We start from the raw sequence: 12,291 nt of genomic DNA, 5'->3' as shown, positions 1-12,291 counted from the left end.
TTATACCTGGGTTGTCTCCTCTGTGGGGTTGAGTGGTCTGGACTGACATTCCCCTTTGGTTCTAAAACATTGGTCTTCAGGCTGAGAGGTTTGTCATGCAGACCCCTGGACACAGCTCTCTGTCTTCCTCGGGGCTGCATCTCACATTAAAAACCAAAGCCAGGGGCGCCTGGGTGGCTCAGTCGGTTAAGTGTCCAACTTCAGCTCAAGTCATGATCTCGTGGTCTGTGAGTTCGAGCCCCGCATCGGGCTCTGTGCTCACAGCTCAGAGCCTGGAGCCGGCTATGGATTCTATGTCTCCCTCTCTGTCTGCCCTTCCCCTTGCTCACATACTCTCTCTCTCTCTCTCTCAAAAATAAAAAAATAAACATTAAAAAAAATTTTTTTTTAAACAAAACAAAAACCGAAGCCAAACAAAATTTCTCTTCTCTGATTTTGAGCCCCATGACGCATTTGGTCCGTTTTTAGCTATTTCCGAAAGGGACCCTTCTTCGGCCTGGCCTGCTTCGCCAACATGCCTGTGGAAAGTGAGCTGGAGCGTGGTGCACGTATGAAGTCTGTGGGCATCCTGTCTCCATCCTACACCCTGCTTTACCGGTACATGCACTTCTTGGAGAACCAGGTTCGGTATGTGGCTCGCATACATGTGCGGGGTGGCCGTGGGAATCTGCCAGCCAGGTGTGTGTGTGTGTGTGTGTGAGTGTGTGTGAGTGATGAGTCCTCAGAGACATAGGTTGTGTGTCAGAACAGCAGATGCCCTTGCTCGAACATCCATGGCCACATTTCACACCTCAGGTGGTGGTCTTTTCTCTGTCAACCCAACTCATGGCCCAAAGACTCTTCATGCTGGGGCGGATTTGCCTTCGGTCTGTGTCAATACTGTCCTCAGTTTTGTTGAATGACATAATCTGTTAATAAGTACGTGATCTTTGTTTACCCTAAGCCACAGCAATTACCTCCTTCACCCCAGGTAGGCAAATAGACTCTAAACTCTTTTTAAGCCTCATCATTCATTATTCGGGGTCATTATTACTGCTTGTGGTAATAGGAAGGGAATCTTTAACAGAAGCAGTGAAACTATTCGTTATCTTCTATAGTTTTCATTACTCTCATTTCAGATTTTGAGAGAAATCTATCCCTAATCCCTGAGGCACTATTAAAATCTTAGCACCTTTGCCTCTTTTCGGGTACACACATGTGTATACTTTTTAAAAAATATATATACTTGGCATCATACTATGTATACACTTTTATACTTTTAGAATTTATTTGAATTTTTTAACAGAACAGTCATTCTTGATGATGATCTTTGAAAGAACATGAAATTTGTTGCTTGTGGGAAAAAAGTTTATTATTTAAAATGTATGTAAAAGTACAAAGGGGCATCTGGGTGGTTCAGTCAGTTAAGCCTCTGATTCTTTTTTTATTTTGTTTTAATGTTTGTTTATTTTTGAGAGTGAGAGCGAGAGCGAGCAAGCACACAAGCAGGGGAGGGGCAGAGAGACAGGGAGACAGAATCTGAAGCAGGCTCCAGGCTCTGAGCTGTCAGCACAGAGCCCCATGTGGGGCTCAAACCCATGAACTATGAGATCATGACCTGGGCCGAAGTCAGACACTTAACCGACTGAGCCACCCAGGTGCCCCACTTTTTATTTTTTTAATGTTTAGTTTTGAGAGAGAGAGAGGGACAGACAGAGTGCAAGTGGGCGAGGGGCAGAGAGAGGGAGACACAGAATCCGAAGCAGGCTCCAGGCTCTAGGCTCTGAGCTATTGTGGGGCTCGAACCCATGGCCTGTGAGATCATGACCTGAGCCAAAGTCAGACGCTTAACTGACTGAGCCACCCAGGCATCCCCGATTCTTTTTTTGTTTGTTTGTTTTTTTAATGTTTATCTATTTTTGAGAGAGGCCAAGTGTGTGTGTGTCCCTTTTGATCTATAGATAGATCTTTTATTTTTAATTTCAGGAACGTTTCCTCCTGTAAGAAAATATTCCACTTTTCCATTCCATTTTTTTCCTTCTTTATGCACTGGTTAGGCATATGTTTTCTCTGCATTGTCCTCCGTATGTATCATTTTATCATTTTGATGATTATTTTAATAATTCTGTAATGCTAGAGCTGTTCTGTAAGTTGTCTTCATTATTCACTATGGTTGTCTGAGTCCTGACTTCAGCTCAGGTCATGATCTCACGGTTCGTGAGTTCGAGCCCCGCGTCAGGCTCTGCGCTGACAGTGTGACCTGTGCTCACTCGTTCTCTCTCTCTCTCTCAAAAAAATTAAACTTAAAAAAATAAATAAAATATTCATTATTCAGTGTGGTTGAGCATTTAGCGTGTTGTTGTTCACTGGTAAGTTCACTTGGTAAGTTTACTGGTGAAACCGTGGTTCTGTTATTGAGAATCCCCTTGCCCGTTTTCCTCCATGGCTCCTAGCTTTGCCTTCTAGGAGATTTTGTACCCATTTTCCGCCACAACCACTTCTGAAGCAGGCATGGGGGAACGTGATCTCCCTGAGGCTGCACACCTAGAGAGCACATTTCTTGCTGGTGTAGGTTGGTGGGTGTAGTGGTTTCTTTAAGGGTAGAGCAGTCACAGGCTTTTATAGGCCAGCCACATGACAATACAGATCCCTCAAAAACCGAATAGGCTTCTGGTCTGTTTGCTTCTAGTCGGTCCCAAATTAAAGTATCTGTTGCAAAAGATTCTTTTCGGTCTTAGTTTTTAAGTCAGTGGACTGTAGACTGGTTACTGTTGTCTGTTCTTGGCCTATCCATCTTTTTCTCATTTAAATGGCAACTACCATAAATACATACGTAAATACATACATATGTATACACACACACACACACACACACATATATATATATGTATATATATATATATATATATACACATATATATATAAAATATGACGCTACCTTGAGGCTGTACCCTAAATCTGATCTTTGCAAATGGGTCTGTCTCCCATGACTCTACTCTTAACTGGAGAGTTTCATAAAAGCTTTGAAGGAAATTCTTATCTCCTGGTTTTGGGGTACAAAAGCGGTTGGCTTTTCTAGTCCCATGGGATCTCAAAGAGTTGGAGCCTCAACTAACTTATATTGTAGAACTCAGAACACACTGTCCCTTGGGCTGTATTTCTTTCCATTTTGGCCTGCAAAGTGGCCAGTTCTTGCCTGTCTTCATCTTACTCTTGTAGCAGCTCACTGCAAATGAGAAGCAATCAACGTTTGATTTCTAAGTGCTTCCCCTGGAGGTACAAGTTCACATGACACGGGGCCTGTCCAAGTTACTGAAGTTCTAGCAGGTTTTTGCTACAGGGGGACAAGGGTTACCAGCTTTCTAGTCTACAACACCTACTTCCTTACCACCTTCCCGTGCCAGCTGCGAATTCAAATGCCACGGTGTCTTGTCTGATACCGCAGCAACTCATTTCTGGGCACCACTTTCCGCTTTAGCTAGAGCACAGGCTACGTTGCTACAACAAAGAGACCCAAAATCTAGTGACTCAAAGGAGATAGCTTTTCTAGCACAGCAGTCCTGGAGGGGGAGAGGCAGTCCCGTGTACTAGATGGCTCTGTTCCGCTGGGTCATCCTGGGACCCAAGTCTTTCTGTGTCCTATGCTCCTGTCTCCTAGAGTATTGTCCTCATCTGCATGATAGAGGAGGACTCACCATTACCAGGTCATGTTCAAGCCTCCAAGAAGAGGAAGAACTCAGGAATCCCCCAAGTTAAACACATCACTTCTGCTTACGTGCCATTGGCCAGTTCATTCCTAGCCACACCTAACAGCAAGAGAGTCTGGGAAATGTGGTCCTTGACTAGGTGACTCTGTAATGCGCTACAATCAGAAAGTTCTATTATTCAGGGAAGAAGAGAGTGGCAGTCTCTACTACTGGCATAAAATGAAAAGTCTTATCCCAGTTCCAATATTCATCCAATAATCCCAGCAATTACTGTTAATTTCTCTTCTATCTTTCCAAAATGTGTGTGTGTGCACAAATACAAATATATGTTCTTTTTTCCCCTCCTTTTCATGCAAAAAGTATCAGGTTGTACATGTTGTTTTACACCTTATCTTTTTCAACGAACAATATATCCAAGGAGATATCAGTACAGAAAGTTTATCGTTTCTCACCATTGTATTATATGCCTTGTCTAGAAGAACCGTGCTTTATCAAGTCTCTTATTGATGGACATTTGGTCATTTCCACTCTTTTGTTATTACAAATAATGCTGCACTGAATACCTATGTGCAAATATCATTTCACATATGAACAGAATATGTGTACAGTAAATTTCCAGAAATGAAATTGGTGGTTCAAGGGGTAGCGGTATTTGTAATTTTAATAGATTCTGTCCAGTTGTTTTCTATAAAGATTGTACAATTTTGCCCACCCAGCAGTAATGCAGGAGAATGCAGTTTCCTCACAACATTGCCAACACAAAAATAAAACTTTGAGGTTTTTGGCATTCTGTAGGGTAAGACACCATGCATGAGCATGGTTTTAATTTGCATTTTTCTTAGGAATGAGATGGAGCACCTTTATATTTATTTGATTCACTTGTTTTCCCTCTTCTGTGAACCATTTCCAGCCTTTGCTCAGTTCTGGTTTTTGTTTTTTTTGGTTGTTGACCTTATTAATTTCCAGGAGATCTTTGTATAGTAGGGACATTTGTTCTTTGCACTATAAATTATTTTTCCACTTTGTCATTCATCTTTTGGCATTACCTTTTGTCATGCAGATATCTTTCTTGATTGAATTCATTAATCTTTTCATGGCTTCTAGATTTTGAGTCACAGCTAGGAAGGTTTTCCAGCTTGCTGATTACAGAGGGCTTGAGGTGACATGAGAGGGAGGGACTTGCGTGACAGTGTGAGGGGGAGAGGAGCATGTGAGGCAGGTGCAGGTCCAGGCACAGGGCTGTTAGTCTAAATTAACTAGACTTGGTTTCTGAAAACACCGAATCTGTGTTTTCTGTCCATTCTTACTTCTTGTACCCAAACTTATTTATTAGATTTCCTCCGTAGACCTGGGCTTCAGTATCTCTCTAGCTAGTCCTTTCTGTGACTAGTTCTTATTAATCAGAAGATACTGGAGAACTGTCTTATAATTTAAAAACTAAATTAGAAAAAGGGGAGCGTTCTAGCGTAAAACAGGCTTATAAACATGTTAGTTACCATATCTCTGGACCCTCCTTCGATCATGATTCAAACAACCAACTGTAAAATATTTTGGGGACAGTTGGTATAATTTGAATGTGGACTGGCTATTATTTTGCATTCGGGCTTTGTTACTGATTTTGTTAGGCAAGATAATGGCATGGTGTTTAAGCTCTGTTTTAAATACACTTTATCAATTAGAGATGCACACCAAAGTGTTTATGGGTAAAATATTATGATAAGGGATTTTCTTTAAAGCATTCGAGGAAAAAGTGGTGTGGGGGCAGGGATACGGTGTAGATGTAACCAAACTGATAAAATATTGATCACTGTTGAAGCTAAATGTTGGATAATGGGGCTTATTATTCTTTTTTTTACTTTTTGTAGAAGTTTAAAATTTTCCATAATGAAAAGTTTAAAAGGACTAAACATAAAATTATCACATACTTATTGTAGAAGACTGAAAAATAGACAAAACTCAAAAAAAAAAAAAAAAACCCAACCATGATCCCACTAGCCAGCCCTATCTGCTGTGAACATAGCCTTCTGGTCTTTTCCCTGTATAAATATATACATACACGATTTAAAAATATATATATATCAAAGTCATTCAGCATCTAAAATTTCTAACTTCATACATTAACCTTTCTGTGAATGTCGCTCATAATAGTTCTCAACATCATGGTGATTTCAAAGCCTCTCAGTATGTAGACGTATCATGGTTTATTTAACTGTATCCCTGTTATTAGGCTTTTGAGTTGTTTCTTATTTTTTGCCACTGTAAACATGAGCAGCACTGTAGGTAAATGATCATTCATATCCAGATATGGTTGTTTAGGTCACCTTCCCAGAAATGGAATTGCTGGGTTAGACAGTATATGCAGTGTACAATTTGATACAGATTGCAAGTGACCACTCAGAAGGCTGGTACCATTCTATACCCACACCAGCAGTAAAAAAAAAAAAAAAAAAAAAAAAAATGCCTATTTTTCTGTACTTGCAAAGCCAGAAGCCAGACTGGGTCAGACCAGCAGTGAATACACCAGAGTGAGGAAGGGTACCTATCCCGCAGAGGCATCTCGGACTCTGACGCTGGCCACTTCATTGCTGGGTATGTAGGGGAAGCCAGGATTAGCTGCAGTGGGCATCTTTGTGGTCACATGAGCTTATGTTATGTCCGTGAAGGGGCTTGGGCTTAAGGAGAACCCCAGCGTCTCTGGTCCTGCAGGGGAGCCCTCGACTTAGCCTAGAAGCCTGAGGCTTCAGATCAGTAGTATCTATTCTGCCGTCATTCTCTAGTTTTTACAATGTCCTATGTTTTGGACACTTTCCCTAGATGACTTGGCCTGCCTTTCAGTGTGGTACTATGCGTCCTGAGAGGCAAGATCACCCAGAAACTCACCCCTTGCACGTCTTTGAAGCTCACCATCCCTTCCAGCTCTCAACCTTGCTACAGTACCTTTGGGGATATCTTGGTACTGAGGCTTGATAATCAGTGTTGTTTATGGCAAAATCTCCAGTGTGTTCAATTTTGACGCTTTCATACAACACTTGTTTAACATTTATCCAGAACTGCCAATTTATATTCCCATCCGTCCTCATATTCTGTCTTCCATATTAGTGCCTTGTTCCGTTCCATCAGTCAGTGATATCTTAGGCTGTCAGAGGACAGGGTCCTGAAACTAGCTTTTTGTCAAGGGACTCTAGCTTAGTGAGCTTTTTCTTTAGAAACTCAGTTCAAATATAGCATTTAAGGCAGTCAAACAGAAAAGACGCTGAGCAGCAAACCAAGAACCTAGAAAATGAAAAATTATCATAGCAGTTACCCCCAGCCCCCTTTAGTGCAGAAAATAGAGTATTGAGAATACAGTAAACTGATTCTCATTGTTCTTTCAGGGAAATTACATCCCAGTGAAAACACTTTTGAACTTAATCATTTTTGAGTTATTTTGTATTAAGCAAATTTTCATCAGTTTGACACATGTCCTTGAAGAGTATCCGGAATCTGCCATCTTCTTAGAATTAAACACAATTTAGCCACCACGGGGTTCCCATCAAGCACATGAGTAGGAGTGAAAAAAGGATTATAGGCACCCACTCCTCATGGTCATTTATTGTTATATCACATGACTTCCTTCTTGTGCAAAGCTTAAAACAAGGTATAGGAACCCCCAAATTAGCCTCCACTCTAAGAGGAACTTATCTTAGTAGTGTGTGTGTGTGTGTGTGTGTGTGTGTGTGTGTGTATTTAATTTTAGAGAGAGTAGGGGAGGGGCAGAGAGAATCCTGAGCAGGCTCCAAGCTCAGCATGGAGTCCAGTGCAGGGCTCGATCCCACAACCCTGGGATTGTGATCTGAGCCTAAATCAGGAGTCGGATGCTCAACAGACTGAACCACCCAGGAGCCCCTGTAATAATTTTTTTAAATGTAGTTGATTTTTTTTAATGTTTATTTTTTTGAGAGAGGGAGGGAGGGAGGGGAAGGGGCAGAGAGAGAGGGAGACATAGAATCTGAAGCTGGCTCCAAGCCCTGAGCTGTGAGCACAGAGCCCAGTGTGGGGCTTGAACTCACGAACAGCGAGATTATGATGTCGGATGCTTAACCAAACTGAGCCACCCAGGCGCCCCTACTTGATGTTGATTTTTTTTTTTTCTTCTTAAAAGGTGAATTTGCCTGTAGATCTCTTCCAGGGCTGGGCCTGAATTTGCCCCATTTACCCAGTGTTTTGAGCCCTCACTGTGCACCTGCCTAGATGCTGCCGGGTCGCTGGGGAGGAAGGAACCTAATGTTTGTGAATGACTGAAATGTGGCACAAGGCATATGAGGCTCTCTTCCTGCTTTATTTCATTTAGCCCTCAAAATAGTGTTGAGTTGGCACTAGTACCTCTCTTCGAGGGAGAGGGGGCAAACAGCGGATTTTAAAAAGCGTAGTAACTTCCCGGAGATCACCCAGTGCAGAGTGACAGCTGTCACCTTGGCATCAGGAGCTGGAAGTCATTCTGGAGAAGAGACCGTTTGAGGGCAGCTGGCTCCCGGTTGGAGTAGGAAGATCCTGACTCTGAGCAGTTTGAGGAGGTCTGAGGTCTGAGCTTGGAGGAGGCCAACAGCGATGGACTGGGGCGGTGGGGGGGGGGGTTCCCTGTTTTAGTCATCGTTGCTCCAGGGGCCAACCATAGTTTGTATGCTGAGTCTCTCACTGCAGTATGATGGAGATTGTAGGGCGCCAAGAAGATAAGACTAAAACGGCTTTACTGCCTTTTATTCCTCCCTATATTTGTTTCCTAAGGTGGTCGTAGCAAAGAACCCAAATCTAGGGGACTGAGAACAAGAGAAACCCTCCCACAGCTCTGGAGGCTGGCAGTCCGAGGTCAGGTGTCCGCAGGGTCGATTCCTTCTGGGGCCATGAGGGAGAGTCTGCTCCTTGCCTCTCTCCTAGCTTCTGGTGGTTTGCTGGTGATCTTTGGTCTTCCTGGGCTTCTAGATGCGTCTCTCCCGATGTCTGCCTTTATTTTCATGTGGCGTTCTCCTTGTGTATGTCAGCCATGTCCAAACTTTTTCCTTTTGGTAAGATCAGCAGTCATATTGGCTTGGGACCCACCACAATTACTTCATTTCAACTTGACTCTGTAAAGACTCTTGTCTCCAGAGAGGGTCACATTCTTAGGTACTGGGAGTTAGGACTCCAGCTGATCTTGTTTCTGGTGGGGTTGGAGGGGGACAGTTGGACCCATAACACCCCTATCAAACATAGTGCCCACAGCACTCCTGCGCTTGACTCGAAGGCAGGATTCTCCATTGTCCAAATGGCCAAGGGCTTCACTGAGGCTTTCTTGGTCTTGCGGTCGGTTGACAGGGTTCCCCACAGCCCAGTCTCTGTGGGCCTGAGCAGGTGGGGTGGGAAAATAAGAGATTCTGAGTTTTTCCTTCCTTCCTTCCTTTCTTTCTTTCTTTCTTTCTTTCTTTCTTTCTTTCTTTCTTTCTTTCTTTCTTTCTTTAAATAATTTTATTACTTGATGCAGAAAGTCTGAGGCCTGGTGACATCCAATAATTGTTTTCCCTCATTTGAGACGTTGAGGGGTAAGTTCCCTCTGAGTCTTCTATAACGAAGCAAACAAGCATGGTTTCTCAGCAGAGAGCAGCTGTAAGCAGGGGATTTGTGGCCTTCCACGTTGTCCCTTGGCTCAGCCTTCCCTGGGAGGCGCCACACCCTCTTCAGCACACCTTTCTGGAGAACAATAAACATTAGTCACGGTCTGTACATTCTGTCTGTTTCCCACGAGGAGGCGTGTGTCCCATGGTGTCAGGGAGAACCAGACCCCACGTGAGGATCTTCTGTAACCCCCGAGGGGGCATTCTGGGCAACCTCGAAATGAGGGTTTTTTGGTTTATCGCTTCGTCCCCAAGGGTTCCAGCCCTTGGGGCAAGGCGACCGAGGGGCAGAGCCGGGGCCAGAGCTGTTCTCACTGTGTGTGTGTGTGTGTTTGCAGACACCAGCTGGAGACGCCAGGACATTACTCTCATCTGGCTGCGTTCTATGAGGACAAGAAAGGGGTGCTCCATGCCGGTCCGGGGAGAGGCGGCAGCCTGCCCCCTGTCTACTGGCTGCCTTCCATCCACCGATACATGTACCCTGAGATGAAGGTGAGGCTGGCCAGGCGCTCGCGTGGGCCTGGGCTCGTGTCTGCTACAGTGGTTGTTGATTATTTTTTTGATTCATAAGGAATTTATGTCTTGGGCTTATGCCCAGAGTCTGATTTTGATGGAATAGGTTTCTGACGTAAGCATTTGGGTTCTTTGAAAACCCATATGCTTTCCAGACATTTCTAGAACCATGGTGCAAAGCCATATAGGATGATAGGGCAGGCCAGTTGTGGTAGATTCCTAGCAGAGAAGAAGTGGATTTGTTTCTGCTGTTTGCTTTAGATATTTAAAGCCAGACGTTGGAGTCAAAAAGATGAAAGATGAAGAATTTGATGAACACATGTTGTATTTCGTAGTTACCATATTACTTTTTTTTTTTTTTTTTTTAAGATTTTATTTTTGGGACACCTGGGCGGCTCAGTCGGTTAGGCATTCGACGTTGGCTCAGGTCATGATCTCACCAGTCATGGGTTCAGGCCCCACATCAGGCTCTGCATTGACAGCTCAGAGCCTGGAGCTGCTTCGGATTCTGTGTCTCCCTCTCTCTGTGCCCCTCCCCCTGCTCGCTCTCTCTCTCTCTCTCTCTCTCTCTCTCAAAAGTAAATAAATATTAAAAAAAATATATATTTTTTAGTACTCTCCACACCCTCCATGGGGCTCAAATTTACAACCCAATATCAAGAGTCGTGTGTTCTACCAGCTGAGCCAGCCAGGCTCCCTGTAGTTACCATATTCTTGATACGACTTTGCGATGCACTTTTTCTGAAGCACTTAGCTTGTGTACTAGAATATGTTCGCTTACAGTTGACAAGTGTGAGGCATTGGTAGGGTACAGAGATGACTGTGAACATGAAGCTCCTCCTTCTCCCTCCCCTGTAGGTGGCCACAAGGTACTTCAGGAGAAACCTAGGGCTCCCCGGTAGAGAAATTACGCCAGGGCTTTAAGGGTAAACTCTGGAAAGGCATCTTGGAAGAAGGGTTAGTCCCTGAAGTATTTGGCCAGGTGAGAAGTGAGGGAGGCTGGTTCCAGACTGAGGGAACAGGCCAGTGGGGGCCGTCACCTTCTCAGCCCCTCCTGTGAGGCTGGCTTTCTGCCAGCTATTTATCTATACCTGTTGCAGCATATTTTGTTTTATTTTTAACTTTAATTTTAATTTAATTTTAATGTTTGTTTATTTTTGAAAGAGAATGTGAGTAGGGGAGGGGCAGAGAGAGAGGGGGGGTGACACAGAACCTGAAGCAGGCTCCAGGCTCTGAGTTGTCAGCACAGAGCCCAACGCGAGGCACGAACTCACAAAACAGTGAGATCATGACCTGAGCCAAAGTCAGACGCTTAACTGACCAGGCTGCCCAGGCGCCTCTATTGCGGCATATTTTAAAGTAAATGATTGTTTACTCTCTGTTTCCAGATAAGCCAGCTGTGGTCTGTAAAGGTCCAGTGACTTACCTAGGGCCTTACAGCTAGTAGGAGATAGAGCCAGGACTTAAACACAGGACTGGTGCCAGAGTCAGTGCCAGCTGCTTAGCCCACCACCTTTGTGAAGGGATAGGTGTGAAAAGGCACAAGCAGGTTCATGGAGCATGAGCAGGCCACAGGCATGCCTGAGATCCCGCGGGTTCGGCTCCAGGCCATGCAGGAAAGCGAAAGCCGCAGTAAAGTGAGTCAGATGAAATTTCTGGTTGCCCAGTGCATTCACAAGTTATGTTTATACCGTGCTGTAGTTTATTAAGTATGCAATAGCACCATGCCTAAAAAACAATGCACATCCCTTAATTAAACCATACTTTATTGCTAAAAAATGCTAACCATCATCTGTGCTTTCAATGAGTCATAATCACTGATCACAGTTGACCATGACAAAAAAAAAAATAATGAAAAACTTGAAATATGGTGAGAATTACTAAAATGTGACCCAGAGATGTGACATGAGCAAATGCCATTGGGAAATGGCACCAATAGGCTGGCTCAATGCAAGGTTGCCACAGACTTTGATTTTATAAAAAAAAAAAAAAAAAAATATGCAGTCTGCAAAGCCTGATAAAGTGAAGTGCAATAAAACGAGGTCTTCCTGTAGCTGGACTGGGACGGATTCCTATGTCCACTGAGCAGGAGAGAAGAGAGTGGAAAAATAGATTGGAATCAAACGGTAGAGAACCTTAAACACTAGACCATGGAATGTGAACCCTATTAAGTACCAGTTAGGGTCTCGTCAGGAAAACACAAACTATGTTAGCTATTCCAGGCTACTTCCATACAGGGAATCCGTGATCTAGGCACTGGAAGACTGAAGGAGCAAAAAGGGAGCAAGGTAATACAGATACTTCTAACTGGAGACGGCTACCACCTTATATTAGTTATCGCCGCATTAAAAATTATCCCCAGATTCACGGTTTGAAATAGTACAAATGTATTATCTCACAGGGTCTGTGAACTAGGAATTCAGGCATGTTTTGGCTGGGTCCTCTGCTTCATGGTCTCCCGTGAC

The 12,291-nt window shown here is 43.8% G+C and overlaps 1 protein-coding gene across 8 annotated transcripts in view; it reads left to right on the top strand.

The window, feature by feature from the left end:
- The window catches only part of DENND11 (DENN domain containing 11), a 45,624-nt gene that overhangs the window by 16,807 nt on the left and 16,526 nt on the right, over positions 1-12,291 (top strand). For all 8 annotated transcript variants that reach the window (XR_006199270.1, XR_006199268.1, XM_042926703.1 and 5 more), the window contains exons 3-4: positions 469-627; positions 9,652-9,805. Coding sequence is in view for 6 of the 8 variants with exons in the window: in XM_042926703.1 (XP_042782637.1) it covers positions 469-627; positions 9,652-9,805 (313 nt within the window). In the remaining 2 variants the exon portion in view is untranslated. The remainder of the gene's footprint in view (positions 1-468; positions 628-9,651; positions 9,806-12,291) is intronic.

Source organism: Panthera leo, chromosome A2 (assembly GCF_018350215.1).
Source record: "Panthera leo isolate Ple1 chromosome A2, P.leo_Ple1_pat1.1, whole genome shotgun sequence".
Lineage (NCBI taxonomy): Eukaryota > Metazoa > Chordata > Mammalia > Carnivora > Felidae > Panthera > Panthera leo.
Note: the sequence above shows the minus strand (reverse complement) of the source record. Positions and strands in the feature narration are given on the sequence as shown.